General features: G+C 40.1%; 1 protein-coding gene across 15 annotated transcripts in view; it reads left to right on the forward strand.

Annotated features, from left to right (window-relative positions):
- Positions 1–23,235, forward strand: part of rgs14b (regulator of G protein signaling 14b) — an 81,335-nt gene extending 58,100 nt beyond the window's left edge. For 7 of the 15 annotated variants that reach the window (XM_058063977.1, XM_058063967.1, XM_058063964.1 and 4 more), the window contains 3 exons: positions 3,098–10,610; positions 15,708–15,780; positions 16,715–16,788. Coding sequence is in view for 7 of the 15 variants with exons in the window: in XM_058063963.1 (XP_057919946.1) it covers positions 10,541–10,610; positions 14,918–14,954; positions 15,708–15,780; positions 17,644–17,710; positions 17,781–18,220; positions 18,294–18,529; positions 19,261–19,330; positions 19,429–19,589; positions 19,685–19,777; positions 19,925–20,056; positions 21,000–21,159; positions 21,321–21,405; positions 22,380–22,591 (1,836 nt within the window). In the remaining 8 variants the exon portion in view is untranslated. Of the gene's footprint in view, positions 1–3,097; positions 10,611–14,917; positions 14,955–15,426; positions 15,781–16,714; positions 16,863–17,643; positions 17,711–17,780; positions 18,221–18,293; positions 18,530–19,260; positions 19,331–19,428; positions 19,590–19,684; positions 19,778–19,924; positions 20,057–20,999; positions 21,160–21,320; positions 21,406–22,379 lie in introns of those variants that run through there. The other 8 variants (XM_058063963.1, XM_058063973.1, XM_058063976.1 and 5 more) reach the window with 8 other exon arrangements.
- Positions 23,236–23,481: the final 246 nt, after the last annotated feature.

A 23,481-nucleotide genomic window follows, 5' to 3' on the forward strand; every position in this document is an offset into this window, starting at 1 on the left:
CAGCTTGATTTTTTTTAATAAAAAATTGGCGGTCGAGTGGTTCGTGAACCTTAAGTACCCAAAAACAAGAATTTCTCCACCAATTGGGAGCAAATTACAGGGGTGTCCAAAGTGCAGCCCGAGGGCCATTTGCGGCACGTGGCTTTTTTTAAATTTTAAATTATAATTTAAGATGGTGGTCGTGTGGTTAGCGCGCAGACCTCACAGCTAGGAGGTTTAATGAAGTAAATGTGCCCGTTTCTGTGGTTTTCTGTTGCAAATGGTGATTAATCATAATTAATTTGAAAACGGATTAATCTGATTACATGTTTGCATTACATTTGACAGCCCTAATAATAATAATAATAATAATAATAATAATAATAATAATACAAGCGGCACGGCGGTCGAGTGCTTCGCGCGCAGACCTCACAGCTAGGAGACCAGGGTTCAATTCCACCCTCGGCCATCTCTGTGTGGAGTTTGCATGTTCTCCCCGTGCATGCGTGGGTTTTCTCCGGGTACTCCGGTTTCCTCCCACATTCCAAAAACATGCTAGGTTAAATGGCGACTGTAGGTATGAATGTGAGTGTGAATGGTTGTTTGTCTATATGTGCCCTGTGATTGGCTGGCCACCAGTCCAGGGTGTACCCCGCCTCTCGCCCAAAGACAGCTGAGATAGGCTCCAGCACCCTCCGCAACCCTCGTGAGGATAAGAGGTAGAAAATGAATGAGTGAATGAGTTCTCCTCCTATTTTGTGTGGAAGTGGTAACTTTTTGGCTTCTTATTTTGTTTTTCCCCACCCTCGGCCAACATTGTGTGGAGTTTGCATGTTCTCCCCGTGCATGTGTGGGTTTTTCTCCGGGTACTCCGGTTTCCTCCCACATTCCAAAAACATGCTAGGTTAATTAGCGACTCCAAATTGTTCATAAGTATGAATATGAGTGTGAATGGTTGTTTGTCTATATGTGCCCTGTGATTGGCTGGCCACCAGTCCAGGGTGTACCCCGCCTCTCGCCTGAAGACAGCTGGGATAGGCTCCAGCACCACCCTTGTGAGGAAAAGTGGTAGAAAATGAATGAATGAATGAAACCCAGCATGGTGAGTCCAGACACCCACTGTTACAGTGAACACGATACCTGTTGCTCAGGGATTTCTGGTTATGTAACATGCATGCTCAGCGTAGGGAAGCTTTGTGTGTGTGTGGGGGGGGGGTCACTTTACCGTGGAACAGAATAACATTGCCAATATTGGTGACTATCTTCCCGTCTTGAGCGGTCCCACGGAGGCCACTGAGTTTGCTTTGTGGCGTCGAAGCCTTTTAATGTTTTATTCATGCGCAGGGACCCCAGCACACATTCTCCCAACGCTCCAGATGAGCATGCAACTGCGGAGATTGTCTTGAGGGTGACTGCCACCGTGTATCAGGACAGTGTAGACGTCTGCCGGGGGGACATACCTGCTGCATTAAAACCCTGCTGCATCAGCAAACACACACGCACACACACTCTTTGCACATTGCATAACTCTATCCCACTGGGTACCTGGTAAATAAGATGTAAGAATTATCACAGCCTTGATGCATTATATAGATTTCCTTTTTTTTTTTATTCCCTCTGGGACATTGTCCTAACATTATAAGCCTATCAACACATTGATGGATTAGTTCCAAGGCACAGCAGACAGTACAAAGGTTATATATACATTATATATCCAACCTGAATGCACAAATTATGCAACATGCACACAATGAAATTCAATATTTCAAACACTTGCGTGCAGCTTTGACCAAATGTGGTCAAAAGAAACAAAAGCTGTCTTACTCGTGTGAGGGATTTACTATTATCATCATTATTATGATTTTTTTTTTTAGTAAGGAACAAAGTGCAGTCATGCAAACCTAAGAATGCCCAGTTCCATAAAACAGTAAATATCTTTAAAGCTGCTCGCACAGCAACATTCATAGAAAAAAAAATGATGAAACAGCCTAATTTTTTCAGTTTATTGATCCATTTTAATGCCTGCTACAAGTAGAGGTACATTTGTCTCTACAAACATAATAATGACAACAAAAATAGCTCATAGGAATTTAATTTTAGAGCTTATAGCTAGCTGTTTCTTTGGTTTTCTGTTGCAAATAGTGATTAATCATAATTAATTTGAAAACTGATTAATCTGATTACATGTTTGCATCATTTGATAGCCCTAATAAAATAATAATAATAATAATACAAGCGGCACAGCGGTCGAGTGGTTAGCGCGCAGACCTCACAGCTAGGAGACCAGGGTTCAATTCCACCCTCGGCATGCGTGGGTTTTCTCCGGTTTTACTCCGGTTTCCTCCCACATTCCAAAAACATGCTAGGTTAATTAGCGACTCCAAATTGTCCATAGGTATGAATGTGAGTGTGAATGGTTGTTTGTCTATATGTGCCCTGTGATTGGCTGGCCACCAGTCCAGGGTGTACCCCGCCTCTCACTCGTAGACAGCTGGGATAGGCTCCAGCACCCCCGCGACCCTTGTGAGGATAAGCGGTAGAAAATGAATGAATGAGTTCTCCTATTTTGTGTGGAAGTGGTAACTTTTTGGCTACTTATTTTGTCTTTCTTCTCCCTCGGCCATCTCTGTGTGGAGTTTGCATGTTCTCCCCGTGCATGTGTGGGTTTTTTTTTTCCGATTACTCCGGTTTCCTCCAACATTCCAAAAACATGCTAGGTTATTTAGCGACTCCAAATTGTCCATAGGTATGAATGTGAGTGTGAATGGTTGTTTGTGCCCTCGATTGCCTGGCCACCAGTCCAGGGTGTACCTCGCCTCTCGCACCGAAGACAGCTGGGATAGGCTCCAGCACCCCCTGCAACCCTTGTGAGGATAAGCGGTAGAAAATGAATGAATGAATGAGTTCTCCTCCTATTTTGTGTGGAAGTGGTAACTTTTTGGCTACTTATTTTGTCTTTCTTCACCCTCTGCCATCTCTGGGATAGGGGGTAGGTGGGCAGCTGGGATAGGCTCCAGCACCCCTCGCGACCCTCGTGAGGAAATGCAGTAGAAAATGAATAATAATACACAAATTACACACATGCACCCCCTGACCTTCTGTACTTTTACCTCTACAGGGTCCAACAATAGCCAGCTTCCTGTGCCCCAGGATCCCGTTTCCTGTTATGATGCTGTCATCCTATCCAATCGGGCGTGTATACATCTTCCCGGTGTCCTCGCCAGTTAAGTCAAACACAGTACCGCTCAACAATACAGTTGTCAACTGAGGCTAATTATAGCCATGAGGGAAAAGGGCAAAAATGATGCGTAACTGTTGGTTTTGTCACGTCCGTGACAAAGCCATCGCGTTCATTTTGCGGGGCCCGATGTGCCGAAGCACGAAAACCCACACAATCTCATCAATACATTCATTATTACGAGCTTTACCGACTCATCAGTCATCGATGTACGCGTAAAATGTATTTGACAAGCTGTCCAGCAGCAGGTAACGGTCTGATTGATGCTGTTCACCACTGGTTATTAATGGCTTTGTGAAACACCATAAATCACAGCCGATCAGCGATTGGTTGAGATCTCGATGGTTGTGGAGTTGACGGACATCCAGTATATATAAACAACAGAACAGGGGGTACATTTCTCTAGTTTTTTTTTCTCTCACTCTCTTTCTAAGAAGGCTGTTTCGGCTGGATATGTGCAGAACCCGGTACTACGTTATGTAATATTCCAGAAATAAATGGCCTGAGGTGCTGTGGAAAAAAAAAAAAAGTCATCTTAGGCTGCAGGTGCTTTGGAAAAGCAATCATTCCTTCTGGGATTTCAGCTCGCACAAATTCGGCCGTGACCCCATTTTTGATACCTTTACCTTATCGGGTCGTTTTTCTTATTTACATAGTATGCAGTAAATGTATGTGTTTGTTCCTGGCTATTGTTGCAGTATTGTGTGAGATTCAAGAGAGTGGGTGAGGACTCATGCGTTTGTGTGAGTGTGTCACAGCCACAGTGTGATTCACATGTTTTTTTTTTTTTTCTTCCTTCAGACATCTTTCCACATCTCACGGCCATTCGTCTCATGTTGCCGACGCTGTCAGCAGACCTGGCAGGTTGGGGGGGATAAATACATGGCCGCTGACCTTTGTTGTGTTGCAAACAAACAAGACTCCGCATTTATGGAGAAAAAGCATAGTGGAAGTTTGAACGCGTGAGCGGACTAATGAAGCATTGAAGGTCACGCTTGTCAGCATATTTACAAAATAAAGTTGGTGCCCTTAAATTAGAGCAGGTACGAATGGGATTTGGGGAAGTTAAACGCATTTTTATACTTGCTTTGTTGCCCGCAGGGGGCGGTTGTTTACTCAGCTGTAGAGAGTGCCAGGCACTTTTACATGGTAATTGCTTGAAAATACTCGAGTTGGAGTAGTACTGTAACATCTAACTGCCTGACTTTTGCAGTTTCAAGCTGCTTGCTTCTTATCAATAATACTTCCTACTTCCTGCGCTGAATCAGACAGAGACCGAAATACCTTCCCTCGAAAGACATAGTTTTAGCATCTTTTTAAGTGCCGCAAAGTATGCTACAGGACTACTATATGCAGTACTATATCATCTACCTTACCTCGAAACACGTAGTTTTAGCATCTTTTTAAGTGCCGCAAAGCATGCTGCACTACTACTATATGTAGTACTATATACCTCAAAACACGTAGTTTTAGCATCTTTTTAAGTGCCACAAAGCATGCTACACTACTACTATATGTAGTACTATATCAACTACCTTACCTCGAATGATGTAGCTTTAGCATCTTTTTAAGTGCCGCAAAGCATGCTACAGTACTACTGTATGTAGTACTATATACCTCGAAACACGTAGTTTTAGCATCTTTTTAAGTGCCACAAAGCATGCTGCACTACTACTATATGTAGTACTATATCAACTACCTTACCTCGAAACACATAGTTTTAGCATCTTTTTAAGTGCCGCAAAGCATGCTACAGTACTACTACATGTAGTACTATATACCTCGAAATACGTAGTTTTAGCATCTTTTTAAGTGCCGCAAAGCATGCTACAGTACTACTATATCGTAGTACTATATCAACTACCTTCCCTCGAAACATGTAGTTTTAGCATCTTTTTAAGTGCCGCAAAGCATGCTACAGTACTACATATAGTAGTACTATATCAACTACCTTACCTCGAAACACGTAGTTTTCGCATCTTTTTAAGTGCTGCAAAGCATGCTGCACTACTACTATATGTAGTACTATATACCTCGAAACACGTAGTTTTAGCATCTTTTTAAGTGCCGCAAAGCATGCTGCACTACTACTATATGTAGTACTATATAAACTACCTTACCTCGAAACACGTAGTTTTAGCATCTTTTTAAGTGCCGCAAAGCATGCTACGGTACTACTACATGTAGTACTATATCAAGTACCTTCCCTCGAAACACGTAGTTTTAGCATCTTTTTAAGTGCTGCAAAGCATGCTACAGTACTACTATATGTAGTACTATATCAACTCCCTTACCTCGAAACATGTAGTTTAACATCTTTTTAAGTGCTGCAAAGCATGCTGCACTACTACTATATGTAGTACTATATACCTCGAAACACGTAGTTTTAGCATCTTTTTAAGTGCCGCAAAGCATGCTGCACTACTACTATATGTAGTACTATATAAACTACCTTACCTCGAAACACGTAGTTTTAGCATCTTTTTAAGTGCCGCAAAGCATGCTACGGTACTACTACATGTAGTACTATATCAAGTACCTTCCCTCGAAACACGTAGTTTTAGCATCTTTTTAAGTGCTGCAAAGCATGCTACAGTACTACTATATGTAGTACTATATCAACTCCCTTACCTCGAAACATGTAGTTTAACATCTTTTTAAGTGCTGCAAAGCATGCTACAGTACTACTATATGTAGTACTATATCAACTCCCTTACCTCGAAACATGTAGTTTAACATCTTTTTAAGTGCTGCAAAGCATGCTGCACTACTACTATATGTAGTACTATATACCTCGAAACACGTAGTTTTAGCATCTTTTTAAGTGCCGCAAAGCATGCTGCACTACTACTATATGTAGTACTATATAAACTACCTTACCTCGAAACACGTAGTTTTAGCATCTTTTTAAGTGCCGCAAAGCATGCTACGGTACTACTACATGTAGTACTATATCAAGTACCTTCCCTCGAAACACGTAGTTTTAGCATCTTTTTAAGTGCTGCAAAGCATGCTACAGTACTACTATATGTAGTACTATATCAACTCCCTTACCTCGAAACATGTAGTTTAACATCTTTTTAAGTGCTGCAAAGCATGCTGCACTACTACTATATGTAGTACTATATACCTCGAAACACGTAGTTTTAGCATCTTTTTAAGTGCCGCAAAGCATGCTGCACTACTACTATATGTAGTACTATATAAACTACCTTACCTCGAAACACGTAGTTTTAGCATCTTTTTAAGTGCCGCAAAGCATGCTACGGTACTACTACATGTAGTACTATATCAAGTACCTTCCCTCGAAACACGTAGTTTTAGCATCTTTTTAAGTGCTGCAAAGCATGCTACAGTACTACTATATGTAGTACTATATCAACTCCCTTACCTCGAAACATGTAGTTTAACATCTTTTTAAGTGCTGCAAAGCATGCTACAGTACTTCTATATGTAGTACTATATCAACTACCTTACCTCGAAAGACATAGTACAGTATTACTATATGTAGTACTATATCAACTACCTTCCCTCGAAAGACATAGTTTTAGCATCTTTTTAAGTGCCTCAAAGCAAGCTACAGTACTACTATATGTAGTACTATATCAACTACCTTCCCTCGAAAGACGTAGTTTTAGCATCTTGCATGCTACAGTACTACTATACGTAGTACTATATCAACTACCTTCCCTCGAAACACGTAGTTTTAGCATCTTTTTAAGTGCTGCAAAGCATGCTACAGTACTACTATATGTAGTACTATATCAACTACCTTACCTCAAAAGACGTAGTTTTAGCATCTTTTTAAGTGCCGCAAAGCATGCTAGAGTACTACTATATGTAGTACTATATCGACTACCTTCCCTCGAAAGACGTAGTTTTAGCACCTTTTTAAGTGCCGCAAAGCATGCCACAGCACTACTATATGTAGTACTATATCAACTACCTTACCTCGAAAGACATAGTACATTATTACTATATGTAGTACTATATCAACTACCTTACCTCGAAAGATGTAGTTTTAGCACCTTTTTAAGTGCCGCAAAGTATGCTACAGTACTACTATATGTACGTAGTACTATATCAACTACCTTACCACGAAACACATAGTAACCCACGAGAAAACCCACGCATGCACGGGGAGAACATACAAACTCCACACAGAGATGGCCGAGGGTGGGGAAAGACAAAATAAGAAGCCAAAAAGTTACCACTTCCACACAAAATAGGAGGACAACTCCTTCATTTTCTACTGCTTATCCTCACGAGGGTCGCGAGGGGTGCTGGAGCCTATCCCAGCTGTCTTCGTGCGAGAGGCGGGGTACACCCTGGACTGGTGGCCAGCCAATCACAGGCCACATATAGACAAGCCGAGGGTGGGGTTGAACTCGGGTCTCCTAGCTGTGAGGTCTGCGCGCTAACCACTTGACCACCGTGCCGCCCATATTCCACTATATTACTATATTAACCAAGACATGAGAACCAAATTTGATTGTAACTTACTTTTATTTACAATACATGGGTCAAAACCGACTCGGTAACATAAGAGATGATACCAGAAATCTAACTGGGGGAGCTGAGGGAGTCTGATTGGGGGTTGACTTTTAGCTTGGAGGCGTATGTTTTAGCAAATATGAGTGTAGCAAACTGCAATGCGCAATGTTTAGTTCAGTGTTCCACTTTGAAAAGCGGCCTGAGAAGCTAGGACCTATTTGAGGACAGGTCACTATTTGAGGAAATACACAATATGACATGCGGGGGAAGGTGTAAACAAAATGTAAAAAAAAAATGCCAGTGTTGGTGTTGATCCAGAGCTGGTGCGCCATGACAGGCTCTAAAACACAGTTAATTACCCTTGCGGTGATGTGTCACTACATTGAGGAGTACATGGCAAGGGCGGCGTTGTGACGCCTGCCAGCCTCTGGGGTCACAGATTGAGACCGAGTGAGTCATCGGGCTGAGATCCACACATCATCCCTGGCACGCTCTGTCAGTCAGATGTTCAGCTAAGCGGTCACAGACAAAACGTGGGTGACACAAACTCCGAGGAAAGTGTTTGGCAGCTGTGCGTTAGAGGTACGAGAGCGTGACTTGGATGTCGTCAACATGTCGTCTGCGGGCTGACCCGGGACTTGTACCTGTACCAATCCAGCATGACTTATTCGGCATCTCGCCTTTGTTTTACGGTTTAACCAGGCCCGACATTGAAGGTGTGGGATAGAGTAGTTATGGAGGAACTAATGAAGAACTAATGACTAAGGCACATATATTGAGAGTAGTTATTGAGGAACTAATGATAAGAGTAGTTACTGAGAAACTAATGACTAAGACACATTGACAGTAGTTATTGAAAAACTAATGATTAGAGTAGTTATGGAGGAACTAATGAAGAACTAAGGACTATGGCACATAAATGTAGAGTAGTTACTGAGGAACTAAGGCACGTGCATTTGGAGTAGTGACAGAGGAACTAATGAAGAACTGATGGCTAAGGCACATACATTTGGAGTAGTTATTGAGGAACTAATGATTAGAGTAGTTACCAAGGAACTAATGAAGAACCAATGACTACTCTACTGTTGTAGAGTAGTTACTGAGGAACTAAGGCACATACATTTAGAGTAGTTACTGAGGAACTAAAGCATGTGCATTTAGAGTAGTGGCAGAGGAACTAACGAAGAACTAATGGCTAAAGCACATACACTGAGAGTAGTTATTAAGGAACTAATGATTACAGTAGTTACGGAGGAACTAATGAAGAACCAATCACTAAGGCACATAAATGTAGAGTAGTTACTGAGGAACTAAGGCACATACATTTAGAGTAGTTACTGAGGAACTAAAGCATGTGCATTTAGAGTAGTGACAGAGGAACTGATCAAGAACTGATGGCTAAGGCACATACATTTAGAGTAGTTATTGAGGAACTAATGATGAGAGTAGTTACCGAGGAACTAATGAAGAACCAATGACTAAGCCACATAAATGTAGAGTAGTTACTGAGGAACTAATGCACATGCATTTGGAGTAGTTACTGAGGAAGTAATGAAGAGCTAATTAGGAACTAATCAGTAGAGTGGCTACGGAAGAACTGAGGCGCATACATTTAGAGTAGTTACTGAGGAACTAATGCACATGCATTGAGAGTAGTGGCAGAGAAACTAATGAAGAACTAATGCTAAGACACGTACATTTAGAGTAGTTATTGAGGAACTAATGATTAGAGTAGTTACTGAGGAACTAATGAAGCGCTAATTAGGACCTAATGAGTACAGTGGCTACGGAGGAACTGAGGCACATACATTTTGAGTAATTACTGAGGAACTAATGCACATGCATTTAGAGTAGTTACTGAGGAACGAATGCACATGCATTTAGAGTAGTGGCAGAGAAACTAATGAAGAACTAATGCTAAGACACATACATTTAGAGTAGTTATTGGGGAACTAATGATTAGAGTAGTTACTGAGGAACTAATGAAGCGCTAATTAGGACCTAATGAGTAGAGTGGCTACAGAGGAACTGAGGCACATACATTTTGAGTAGTTACTGAGGAACTAATGCACATGATTTTAGAGTAGTGACCGAGGAACTAATGTACATGCATTTAGAGTAGTGGCAGAGAAACTAATGAAGAACTAATGCTAAGACATACATTTAGAGTAGTTATTGAGGAACTAACGATTAGAGTAGTTACTGAGGAACGAATGCACATGCATTTAGAGTAGTGGCAGAGAAACTAATGAACTAATGCTAAGACACATGCATTTAGAGTAGTTATTGAGGAACTAATGATTAGAGTAGTTACTGAGGAACTAATGAATAGTGGTTAGGGTTAGGTAGGTAGGTTAGTTTCTCATTTACTGTAATTTTGTGTACCTTTTTGTAAAGTGTTACCAATGTATACCAATATATTATATTACCAATATATGATATTATAGTCATGTGATTGCCCCCCCCCCCCGCTTTGGAATGCTTTGGAAGACATGCTAGTATTCATGTAACACAGTTATACTCGCAGTTTTCTAATATTTAGTCAATGAGTTATGAACAATTACTGTAATTGCTCAGCCCCGCCCCCGCACAGAAGTTTTGCTTGATGGCGGCCATGTTTTCCAAACAATCTTGGTCAAAAGTGGGTGCTTGCCAGTTCCCGAAAAGTGTATCCCAATTGTTTGGACTTACGGGGTTAAAGTGTAAAGTTTTATAACAGCTCACCTCCACGCTTTGCTTTCTGTCTTCCTGTCTGGTCACATTTCCCCAAAACTGACCATCTGGAGGGGATTCTCGGCTCAACTTCTTTGCCTGGTTGGCGGGTTGGCGATGCTCCAAGGCTGGATGTCCTCAACAAAGCCGCACGGACCACAGACGGAGAATATTTGCATCCCAAAAGGTACCGCGATCCTGGCAAAAACATGTTCTCAAAAAGGCAAGAAATACCTTTTTTTTTTACTGCATGTTCCACTTTACTTCATCACACGGATCATCACACCTCGTGCGGAGTCGAACACGATTTCCCTCATCGGGTTCTATCATAACAACAAAAGCACTGTCCTTAAAATAGCCACAGGTGAGTCACCATAAATAAACTATTAAGACGAGACTAAGCTTTCACCTGGACAGGATTTGCCAGATTATTTCCATGTATAAAATATTATATAGTGGAAACACTATTTTAATTACACTTAATTGCTTTAATTGAGTGTGCTAATTATATTTAACCCTTAGATGCACGAGTGACTGGACCCTACACTCTTCCATAAGTGGGTCCAAAATGACCCATACTAGAATCAATGCCTTTTTATGACAATTTTGCCATTTTGGTTAGGAATAATCACTTGTATGATATTTAGTATTATATTTAGGACCACACAAGAATGATTTCATGTTAGAAATATCTTCATTTTTTTTACTTTTTTACATCTTTGAAAAAGAAAATGACCCCGTACAACAAAAGAAAATGTGAGGATCCATTGTGTGTTGCATAAAGGTAAGTTAAAAATGTGAATGGCATGATATCAAAAATATGTTTTTTAAGGAATACCGGGAATATGAAATTATACATTTTTTTCCATTATGAAGATATTTCAAGAAAACAACCTGACCAAGTCATTTTTGACCCACTTATGGAAGGTTGGGGTAGTAACACAAAAACTAAAATTTCTTAAAATGTATAAAAGGTAAGTTAAAAATGTGAACGGCATGATATCAAAAACATGTTTTTGAGGAATACTTGGAATATGAAATGATAATTTTTCATTTTTGTCATTTTTGACCCACTTATGGAAGGTTGGGGTCGTAACACAAAAACAAAAATTTCTTAAAATGTTTTAAAGGTAAGTTAAAAATGTGAATGGCATGATATCAAAAATATGTTTTTTGAGGAATACCTGGAATATGAATTGATAAAATTTTGTCATTACAAAGATATTTCAAGAAAACAACCTGACCGGGTCATTTTTGACCCACTTATGGAAGGTTGGGGTAGTAACACAAAAACAAAAATTTCTTAAAATGTATAAAAGATAACTTAAAAATGTGAACGGCATGATATCAAAAACATGTTTTTTGAGGAATACCTGGAATATGAAATGATAATTTTTTTTAATTACTAAGATATTTCAAGAAAACAACCGTACCAGGTCATTTTTGACCCACTTGTTAATACAAGTATGATCTGATATTAGACTACTTGGTCATCTTGTGTGCTTATTAATGCAAAATCTATAGCGTTTGTTCTTTGATCACATGAACATAATCCCTAGTGAAATTTTGGATGAGGGCCCAGACTAACCTCATGACCCTCAGCTGTGTTTTTCTTGCATGGATCTTCATGTGAAATAATGTTGTGAAGCCCCCATGCAAATCTTATGTACATTTACCCAAATGACTGATTTAGCGTATATAAGAAAATCCTATAGTGAAGCATTGGACCGGATAAAGAAAACAATTCTATTTGTGACTTTTCCCATCATGGGCTTTATCCATTATTTTTGGAAGAAACAGAGGGTTCCTCCCGTGGGTAACATTTCTAGCCTTTCTCTTTCTTGATAAACTACAAGTCGGGTAGAGAACATGTACTCCCTGGAGTATTTGTTTCACGCTCTGAAGAGTTATTGAGACATAATAGACTCATCAAACAGCCCCGGACTTCAGAGTTATCGTCATGCTGATGACAAACTCACAAGTACTACAATACAACGCTCTTATTATTTGCTCTTATTCATTCAGACAGACAGAAGACTACTTCAAACTGCTTAGTAGTATTGCTTTCTGGCATTTCTGATGCAGTTTTCCGACAGTATCTATACTCGCTTGTACGCCTCAAACTTGGACCGACTTGTACAATGACACTTTAATGGAGTATTGAGTTGTGGACTCCTATAGAGCGGCTACACACAATATCCTGCACAGGAAGTTTTATAGATCTTCCAGAATCTGCACCTATCCCAGATGTATTTTCTTGAATTGAACAATTGTTGCATTTTTGGCCTTGTGCGACTTATACTCCAGTGCGACTTATGTATGTTTTTTTTAACCTAATTATGCATTTTTGGCATTGTGCGACTTATACTGCAGTGCGACTTATGTATGTTTTTTTTTAACCTAATTATGCATTTTTGGCATTGTGCGACTTATGTATGTTTTTTTTAACCTAATTATGCATTTTTGGCATTGTGTGACTTATACTCCAGTGCGACTTATGTATGTTTTTTTAACCTAATTATGCATTTTTGGCATTGTGCGACTTATACTCCAGTGCGACTTATGTATGTTTTTTTTTAACGTAATTATACATTTTTGGCCTTGTGCGACTTATACTCCAGTGCGACTTATGTATGTTTTCTTTCTACCTAATTGTGCATTTTTGGCATTGTGTGACTTATACTCCAGTGCGACTTATGTATGTTTTTTTTTAACCTAATTATGCATTTTTGGCATTATGCGACTTATACTCCAGTGCGACTTATGTATGTTTTTTTTAACCTAATTATGCATTTTTGGCCTTGTGCGACTTATACTCCAGTGCGACTTATGTACTATGTCTTTTTTTTTTTACCTAATTATGCATTTTTGGCATTGTGTGACTTATACTCCAGTGCGACTTATGTATGTTTTTTTTAACCTAATTATGCATTTTTGGCATTGTGCGACTTATACTCCAGTGCGACTTATGTATGTTTTTTTTAACCTAATTATGCATTTTTGGCATTGTGCGACTCATACTCCAGTGCGACTTATGTATGTTTTTTTCTACCTAATTATGCATTTTTGACATTGTGCGACTTATACTCCAGTGCGACTTATGTATGTTTTTTTTAACCTAATTATGCATTTTTGGCATTGTGCGACTCATACTCCAGTGCGACTTATGTATGTTTTTTTCTACCTAATTATGCATTTTTGACATTGTGCGACTTTTACTCCAGAGCAACTTATGTATGTTTTTTTTGTACCTAATTATGCATTTTTGACATTGTGCGACTTATACTCCAGTGCGACTTATGTATGTTTTTTTTAACCTAATTATGCATTTTTGGCATTGTGCGACTCATACTCCAGTGCGACTTATGTATGTTTTTTTCTACCTAATTATGCATTTTTGACATTGTGCGACTTTTACTCCAGAGCAACTTATGTATGTTTTTTTTGTACCTAATTATGCATTTTTGACATTGTGCGACTTATACTCCAGTGCGACTTATGTAGGGATATTGCTATTCAGTTCCGCCGGTGAATGCCAACATTTAATCCTGCATGCAGATGTTGACGATTAGGAATACAATTTGCACTAAGTGGCTTGGACGTGTGACCTTCACTCTTCTCAAAACAAACACACCCAAAAATTGAATGCACCCCAAATTGTACAAGTTACAGTGCAGGTAAAATATAAACCTCGCGTGAGCACCTTCTCTTTTTCTTTCATTTTAAATAGATTGCATTGTTTTGCAAATGTATGCAATGCATTGTTTTTTTTTTTTTTTACAAAACAACACAAAATGATAGCATTGTTTACCAACGCTGTCTGTGATTTCCACATCATGTCATTTGCTGGGATGTACATATGCACCCACACAGCCATTACCACCTTGTATACATCATACACACACACACACACACACACACACACACACACACACACACACGATGCATGGCTGTATTTTATAGCAGAGGTCTGTGTTGCTGTATATCAGGTACTAGCATATACCATCACCGCCATAATGTTTTATATGGGGTCAGTATGATGGTCGGCCTCGCTCATTTCATCCAATTATGCCACTGCGGTTCAGATTTCTTAGAAAAACGAGCAGCAAAACAAAAGTAGGTTGGCTACTTTCCTCGAACTATATCAAATATTACTAAAAGAGATATTGTGCAGTAGTAGCCTTTTATAATATATAATACACACATATTTTGACAATGCTTATCATGGGAACACAGGCTGCAAAACACCACTGAAAACTAGGTTCATGTTTTTTTTTTGTTTTTTTTTACTCTAGCAAATGTTTTTAGGGCATTCCATCTGTTTCCTGCTCACTGGCAACTGTGCAATATAAAAATAAACTCACAGGGTTGATTCATTTTAGATTAGAAGAGAGTTGGGTCATGTGTAAGCATGGTGAAAAGGCTAAATATGAAAAAAATAGTTGAGGTGGTTTAACTACCTATATGAATTTTAATAGGTTGTTTTGATTACAGTTAGTTTTCTGCAAGGCGTGAGCACCCTCAAGTGGCGGTAAGTGGAACTACATGATGAAAAGTGGGGAATATGAAGACTGGCACTGAAAAACACACAATTAAAAATATTACTTATTTTAACGTGAATGCATATTTTTCTACAATGTCCACATTTATGCTTTTTCCGCCTATAAAACCTTCCGAAAAATAATCGAAAAACCTCCGTTATTAAACTGATGAAATGTCTCGCATAAGAATTGTGGACGGTGCCCAAAATTCCATAGAAGTGGAGCTTTATTTAATGTAGTTCACCCTTATATCCAGCAGGTGTCAGTGTCCAACCATATGAACGCTATCTGTACTATTCATTGTAGAAGAAGAAACTGAACTTTGTTTAATATAGTTCACCCTCACATCCAGCAGGTGTCAGTGTCCAACCAACTGAACGCTATCTGTCCTATCCATTGTAGAAGAAGAAACTGAACTTTGTTTAATGTAGTTCACCCTCACATCCAGCAGATGTCAGTGTCCACCCACATGAACGCTATCTGTCCTATTCATTGTAGAAGAAGAAACAGGAAGACGCGGAAGAACAAATATAAACAATATGGACGCCATTTCACCTAACTCATTGTTTACATCCAGAGTTGTTTCCATTTAAGCTATTTAATATTTTACTCATATGTGTTAACGTTTTTTAAAATTGTTTTTAAAAATACTACAAATGTCATTAAGTTGTTTTATCACCTTTTATTTGACTCCGAAAGCCGTACCGAGGAGGAGTAATTATGACCACTGTCATCACCATCAGTTCCGACAGTGAGGAGGACGACACGGGTGTGGAATCGAACTCCTTCACAGAGCCGTCGTGGTTCATCACATTTGTGAGTACATGAGCAGAATTGCACCGGGAACTCATCTTATTAGGTAGCCGCCAGATGGCGCTTTTGTAGTACCTGTAGTATCTACACCAGGGGTCGGCAACCTTTACTATGAAAAGAGCCATTTCACCCACTTGCCCACTAAAGAAAAATAGCCTGGAGCCGCAAAACGTTGTATGTTTAAAACAACATTGGAGGGAAAAAAAAAGACGAGTTGGAGTACTCTTGCTAGTACTGGAGATAAACTTTTGTTTTTAAATGAGCTCTAATTTATTTTTTAGAATCGTCAAATAACTCATTAATAATAATTAATAACTCAAATAACTCAAAGTATTACTCATTTCCCTTCATGTTAACCTGTCAGAGAGAACTGGATAGCATCCTGTCTGCTCATTCAGTCACCAGTCAGAACTCAGTCAGGATGCATTCATGGTCTCACACAAAGTTGGATTTTTGTAAACTCATAACAAAGACGTGCATTTTCACCACACGGGTGCTAAAAAATATTAAAGCATTGCAAAGGGAGCCGCAACAAAGAGGCTGGAGAGCCACATGCGGCTCTGGAGCCGCGGGTTGCTGACCCCTGATCTACACAATACAAAGTAAAAACAGGACCAGTGACCACAATTCCCATACTTTTTCTTGGACATTTACTAAACTCATTGAATGATTTAGTAATTTTTGACAAAAGTTTGTTGATCATCATCATCAGAATGATACAAATATCAAAGAAATATTTGTATCAACACGCTTACAACATCAACGAAATAGTGTACAACACAGTGTATTGTAACTGTAGTGCAAAATAAGTCAATAAAAGCTCAAACTGTCATTATTTTTCATAGTTTTTTTTGTCCCAAAGCAGTGCAACTATGCAACTCATTTAGAATAACAAAATGACCGCCCACTCTAATCTGGATTCTCTTCCTTCTTGGAGGGCTTTGAGCTTCTCAGAGGTTCTGTCTCGGAAGAACAAAGGATTGCATGTTGAGGCGACTGTAGTGTACAGCACCTAGAACAGTTATATGGAGATGTTTCATGGACATGGAGTCAGACGAGAGCAGGTGACTCATATTTTCTTAAAGGTAAGAGCATAGCATTTAGATGATGAAAACATTGGCACCCGGATTTGAATTTTTTGGATCAATTTCCAGAGTGGGTTTTCTCCGGGTACTCCGGTTTCCTATCACACATTTCAAAAATTATCCGTAGGTATGAATGTGAGTGTGAATGGTTGTTTGTCTATATGTGCCCTGTGATTGGCTGGCCACCAGTCCAGGGTGTACCCCGCCTCTCGCCCGAAGACAGCTGGGATAGGCTCCAGCACCCCCCTGTGACCCTTGTGAGGATAAGCAGTAGAAAATGAATGAAAGAATGAGTTCCCCTCCTACTTTGTGTGGAAGTGGTAACTTTTTGGCTTCTTATTTTTGTCTTTTTCCACCCTTGGCCATCTCTGTGTGGAGTTTGCATGTTCTCCCCGTGCGTGCGTGGGTTTTCTACGGGTACTCCGGTATCCTCCCACATTCCAAAAGCATGCTAGGTTAATTAGCCACTCCAAATTGTGCATAGGTATGAATGTGAGTGTGAATGGTTGTTTGTCTATATGTGCCCTGTGATTGGCTGGCGACCAGTCCAGGGTGTACCCCGCCTCTCATCTGAAGACAGCAGGGATAGGCTCCAGCACCCCCCACGACCCTCGTGAGGATAAACAGTACAAAATGAATGAATGAGTTCTCCTCCTATTTTGTGTGGAAGTGGTAACTTTTTGGCTTCTTATTTTGTCTTTTTCCACCCTCGGCCATCTCTGTGTGGAGTTTGCATGTTCTCCCCATGGATATTTAGTAATGAAATGCTCTCCTTCTTTAGGGTTCTTCTGGGAGCAACGATTCAAAAGATGTTCATCCAGAGTCCGTTTCATTGACTGATTTCTCTGGTAAGTCGAAACCGGAGCGAGTTCATTTCATTTGGAAGCTACTTTTCTAATCCAACATTTTCTTTTCTAGAAAGAAGAGCGACAGAGCAGACCAACTCAGGACACGACGCCTCTGCTCGTTCAACTGAAGATGCCACTCAGCCACCACTTCACATCACTCATGCCGACTCCTCTCCAGTCCCCGCTACCTCACCCAACCGCATAACACTCCACACCACTTGTGACCACGCGCTACATGAGACTACCATTTCACGGCGAGGGGTGGACGTCGTGACCGATGCCGAGCCCGTCGACGCTCCTGCGTCTATATCGGAAAGCGAAGATTTGCAAGGTTTATGGAGTTGGGAAAGTGAAGAAGAGAGACAGGGTTCGAACACTTTTATGTGGCAAGAGGAGACCGACAAAGCAAATAACGCTAACGGTGATTTCAGGGAACCCAGTCAGGATGAAAAGCGTTTTGTGTGCCCTCATAGATTCCAGAAAGTAATGCACGGATTATCACATACCCTGGTGAGAACACGTTTTTTTTTATTTACATACTAATTATATTAATAATAATCATCTGATTCCTTTATCGCTGCAGGAAGAAGACGTGCGGTGGTCAACGCCGTTCTGCGAGCGAAGCCTCAGGCTAATTTACACCACCATGCAGGTGAACATCAAGGAGGGAACTCTGCAGCTCTTGGCTGACCTTCTACATCCTGGTTACTGTCCTCCCAAGGAGGTCATGTCTCACCTGCTCAGTGACATCCTCCTGGACCCGCTATGTTCACACCACCACTGTGTGAAGGCCTGGGATCTTCTGATGAGGGCACAAAGGTGAGAGAACCAGCAAGAATCGGAGAATCGATGGTGACTGGACACTGGTGCGTCTCCACTGGTTAGCGTGCAGACCTTACAGCTAGGAGACCCGGGTTCAATTCCACCCTCAGCCATCTCTGTGTGGAGTTTGCGTGCGTGGGTTTTCTCCGGGTACTCCGGTTTCCTCCCACATTCCAAAAACATGCTAGGTTAATTAGCGACTCCAAATTGTCCATAGGTATGAATGTGAGTGTGAATGGTTGTTTGTCTATATGTGCCCTGTGATTGGCTGGCCACCAGTCCAGGGTGTACCCAGACAGCTGGGATAGGCTCCAGCACCCCCGTGACCTTCATGAGGATAAGCGGTAGAAAATGAATTAATGAATGAGTTCTTCTCCTATGTTGTGTGGAAGTGGTAACTTTTTTGCTTCTTATTTTGTCTTTCCCCACCCTCGGCCATCTCTGTGTGGAGTTTGCATGTTCTCCCCGTGCATGCGTGGGTTTTCTCCAGGTACTCCGGTTTCCTCCCACATTCCAAAAACATGCTAGGTTAATTAGCGACTCCAAATTGTCCATAGGTATGAATGTGAGTGTGAATGGTTGTGTTGTGTGAAGCTCAGATTCTCTTATATAGTGGAACCTCGGTTACATTCCTTCCTCTTCAACACCACCTTCATGTTTTGCTATGAGTTATTTCTGTCTACCTCACATTTTTGAAATCAAAAATGAAAGTCACCTTTTAATTGCAGACACCACAGTGTTGACAAAAACACAGTTCCATGGAGCTGGGAGTTGGTGACTTCAGTCATGTCCAATCAGGTACTCAACATGTGTTAGCAAACAAATATGGCTGTCTATGTACTTCCTGCAGTTTACCGATCATGTTCTTACACTTGGCCTCCATCTTGCTCCGTTAGGATGAGCAAAATAGACCTCGACCTGAGGTGGTGCGCATGTTCTTGGAGTATATCCTACAGACTTTGGAGGATGACTTCTCGTACAGGAAGTCCACCTCTGATCTCCACCACTCGATTGCAAAGGCAACGTTGTCTTGTAATCGGCATTTCCCGCATGTCAGGTGAGTTTGGCGCCTCGGGACCGTAACCTTCATTGCAATACTGAACCTAAACGATGACAGGAACTACTCCAGCTAAAGTAGTGATTCTCTTCCAGGGATGTCATTCAGTGGATGTTTTCTTCCATCGTCAAATCAACCGGAAACGGCGAGAGCAGTGAAGCAGCCCAAGAGAGAGAAGAACATATCAGGCAAGCCGCAAACATATTATTTGTATTTCATTTCATAAACGCTGCTTTGTCCATCTCCATATATGAGACATCCATCCATGCAGCTGGAGCCTACCCCAGCTCAGGCAGCATCAGTTACACTTGTGTTTTTTTTTTCTAACCCCGCAGGATTGTATCCAGTCTCCAGAGAATGTTGTCCCTGGCTTTAGAGGTGGACGGCTCTCCTGCACCCGGAGCACCCAGACTGTCCCAGGAACTCTTCTTCATGCTCGTCAGCACGGAACCCAGACGAGCGCACAGGTTATGAGCGGATGTTGATTTTGAATGATTGGTAAACTAAAAATATGGGCTAATAACTATAAAAGCAATCTTCACTCGCTAAATGTACAATCATTTGATTATATCTTCTCATGGGACAATACTAAAAAAAAATTTTAATTAAAATTATAAAAACAAAAATAAAAAAATACTAAAAATTAAAAAAAAACTTAATGAACTTAAAAACTTAACTTAAAAAAACAGTATGTCATTGTATGGTCATATCACCTAGTACTTTGTATGTGACAAAAAATAAATAAATAAAATTAAAACAATTAAAAATTACATTAAAAAAAACTAACAATTTTTTTTTACTATATTAGGAAAGCAGGACAATACTACATTTTTTTTAAATTAAAATTTAAAAATTTAAAAATAAAGAAAATAGAAAAATACTAAAAATTAAAAAAAAAACTTAATGAACTTAATAACTTAACTTAAAAAACATTATGTCATTGTATGGTCATATCACCTCGTACTTCGGTACTTACATAAAAAAAAACAAAACTTTTTTTTACTATATTAGGAAAGCAGGAAGTGAACAAATATAACACTTACTGATTGTAAAAGTACCAGATGGAGGGGTAGGATTTAATAAGCTTTGTTTCTTCCTACTCCTTTTGGACATGTGGAACTGGGAACTGATTATGTGACAAAAATATAATAAAAAATAATTAAAAAAATATTTTTAAAAACCCTTAAACTATATTAGGAAAGCAGGAAGTGAACAAATGTAACAGTTACTGATTGTAAAAGTACCAGATGAAGGGGTAGGATTTGATAAGCTTTGCTTCTTCCTACTCCTTTTGGACATGTGGAACTGTGAACTGATTATGTGATGCATTCAATTGTAATCTGATGCATGTTCAAATTAAATTAAACCATTACTATTACCAAATGAGCATGTGTTTTTTATGATTCCCAGACTCCTGCTGCTGGACAGCATGCAGAACAACCTGCTGAGATGTAAGATGCTGGAACATCTGCTGGAATATGCCTGTCCGATGAAAACACCAGTGTCACCCATGTCGCTCAGTCGTTTACTTCACTTTTTGGAGAACTGCACACTGGCTGCAGACCCGACGGTGATGATTACATTTGTATCCAGTCCTTTCACTAAAATTCTATTGATTCATATTTATTTTCTTAATTTAGAAGGCATGTCATAATGCTATATATATATATATATGTATATATATATATATGACTGAACCCAAAACACCTGATACATGATTGCCATCCACAGGATGGAAGTGAAAGGTGGAAGAAGTGGGAAGAATTGGTTCATCACCTCTGGATGTTGCTAGTCAGCTACAATACAGCAATGAAAGGTGAGATGTTTTGCTATGGCAATAAAGCAGCATTTGTCTTCTTATTGCCTCCCTGTGCAGCTAGGAGACCCGGGTTCAATTCCACCCTCGGCGATCTCTGTGTAGAGTTTGCATGTTCTCCCCGTGCATGCGTGGGTTTTCTCCGGGTACTCCGGTTTCCTCCCACATTCCAAAAAAAACATGCTAGGTTAATTAGCGACTCCAAATTGTCCATAGGTATGAATGTGAGTGTGAATGGTTGTTTGTCATCTCAGCCATCTCTGTGTGGAATTTGCATGTTCTCCCCGTGCATGCGTGGGTTTTCTCCGGGTACTTCGGTTTCCTCCCACATTGTGTGGAAGTGGTAACTTTTTAGCTTCTTATTTTGTCTTTCCCCACCCTCAGCCATCTCTGTGTGGAGTTTGCATGTTCTCCCCGTGCATGTGTGGGTTTTCTCCGGGTACTCCGGTTTCCTCCCACATTCCAAAAACAAGCTAGGTTAATTGGCGACTCCAAATTGTCCATAGGTATGAACTAATTTTTCTCATTTCATGAAACTATCAATTTTCATTGCACATCTGGAATGCATGAGAACATCTACAAAATACTATATCTTTATTGACGAGAGAAAAAAGTCAAATCAAAACAGACATTATTAAATCATATAATAGGAACACGATGCATGTGCATTTAAAATAAATGAATAAATAAACAAATCACAACAAGTGTAACAATGAAGAAGTGAAGTAGATTTTATATATTTCTCATTTTTGGTGCTTATAAAGAGTCTCCAGAGACACATATTACTGTTAATCGTTATGAAAACGACAATTTTGCCTAATGGATTATACTTTTTACTTCATAGACATTCCTTACTTGACCCCAATTCACTACCACTACTACTAAACATGTAGTATTACCATGAAAGCTTTTTGGGTCATAACTTTTTTTATAGTGGACTCTTCGCCCTTACAATGTGCCGGTGTTGTCTGTAGGATATCGATCCAGCTCCGTAAGCCAGCAAACAGACGGGTCTGGTACCTTGGTCTCCAAGCCAGAAGATATTCTCACAAAGGCGGACGTTTGTAGAGCCGTGGAGGCGTTTCTGTACCGATCCAAGGCGGACATCGGCGAGACGTTGCCTCTCCACGTGGAGGAGTCGCTCACCTACTTACAGGACGTCCTGCTTGAAGTTTGTGAATCTTAAGTGTTCGTTCAAAACCCTCCTGTGTTCTTGTGAAACCTTCTTCAAGGAGACTTTGGATGTGAGAATACATTGGTGGAGCCCCAGGCAGGCATGGAGGTGTTGGTGGGCTTCCACATGATGGTTGGTCATGTCATGTCATTCAATTAATTCAATTATTTTTTTGGTTATTTATTTAGCCTTCTGACTGCCATGCTCATACGGGTGAGTGTTGTCCAGTGTTTGGATGCGTTAGCTTCAGCCTCCAAAACGTATCATACGTCATCAAATGCCGTATTAAATGAAAGCTCTTGAACGTTTTACCCCCTCAAGATATTTTTTGTGACTCAGAACTTGACTTGTTCCCATTCAAAGTATTCAACCAACATGATCGTTGTGTAATGACTTGCAAGGACTCAAAGTTCAAACCTATGACACAGGATATGGTTTGAGATGAACAATTTGACACTTGCAAAAAAATGTCTTGCCCCCTTCCCCCCACCCCACGCTAAGTATAAACTGTCCGTAACGTGTCTTCTATAGAAACGGTGCCTGGTAGCTGCTCTCAACTCCCACCTGGAAGCCCCTGACCCCCAGCTCAGTCGCACCTTTATGACATCAACACAGGTTGATTCAAGTTCTTTGCTAAGTAATATTTACACCACAAGATCTTCAATTAAGGTAAAATTCATACTAAATGTAAATTGATATATTTCATTATCAGTTATATGTATATTTTGCATTGTTTTCTGTTTATAAAACTAGAATGTGTTTTGTTTTAATATTTTGGACCGTCTGCAATGGATTCTAGTAATCAATTTTTTATTGTTAATTTATTCCAGAAGTGGGGCTGCACGGTGGATGAGTGGTTAGCGCGCAGACCTCACAGCTAGGAGACCGGGGTTCAATTCCAC

Source organism: Doryrhamphus excisus, chromosome 23 (assembly GCF_030265055.1).
Source record: "Doryrhamphus excisus isolate RoL2022-K1 chromosome 23, RoL_Dexc_1.0, whole genome shotgun sequence".
NCBI lineage: Eukaryota > Metazoa > Chordata > Actinopteri > Syngnathiformes > Syngnathidae > Doryrhamphus > Doryrhamphus excisus.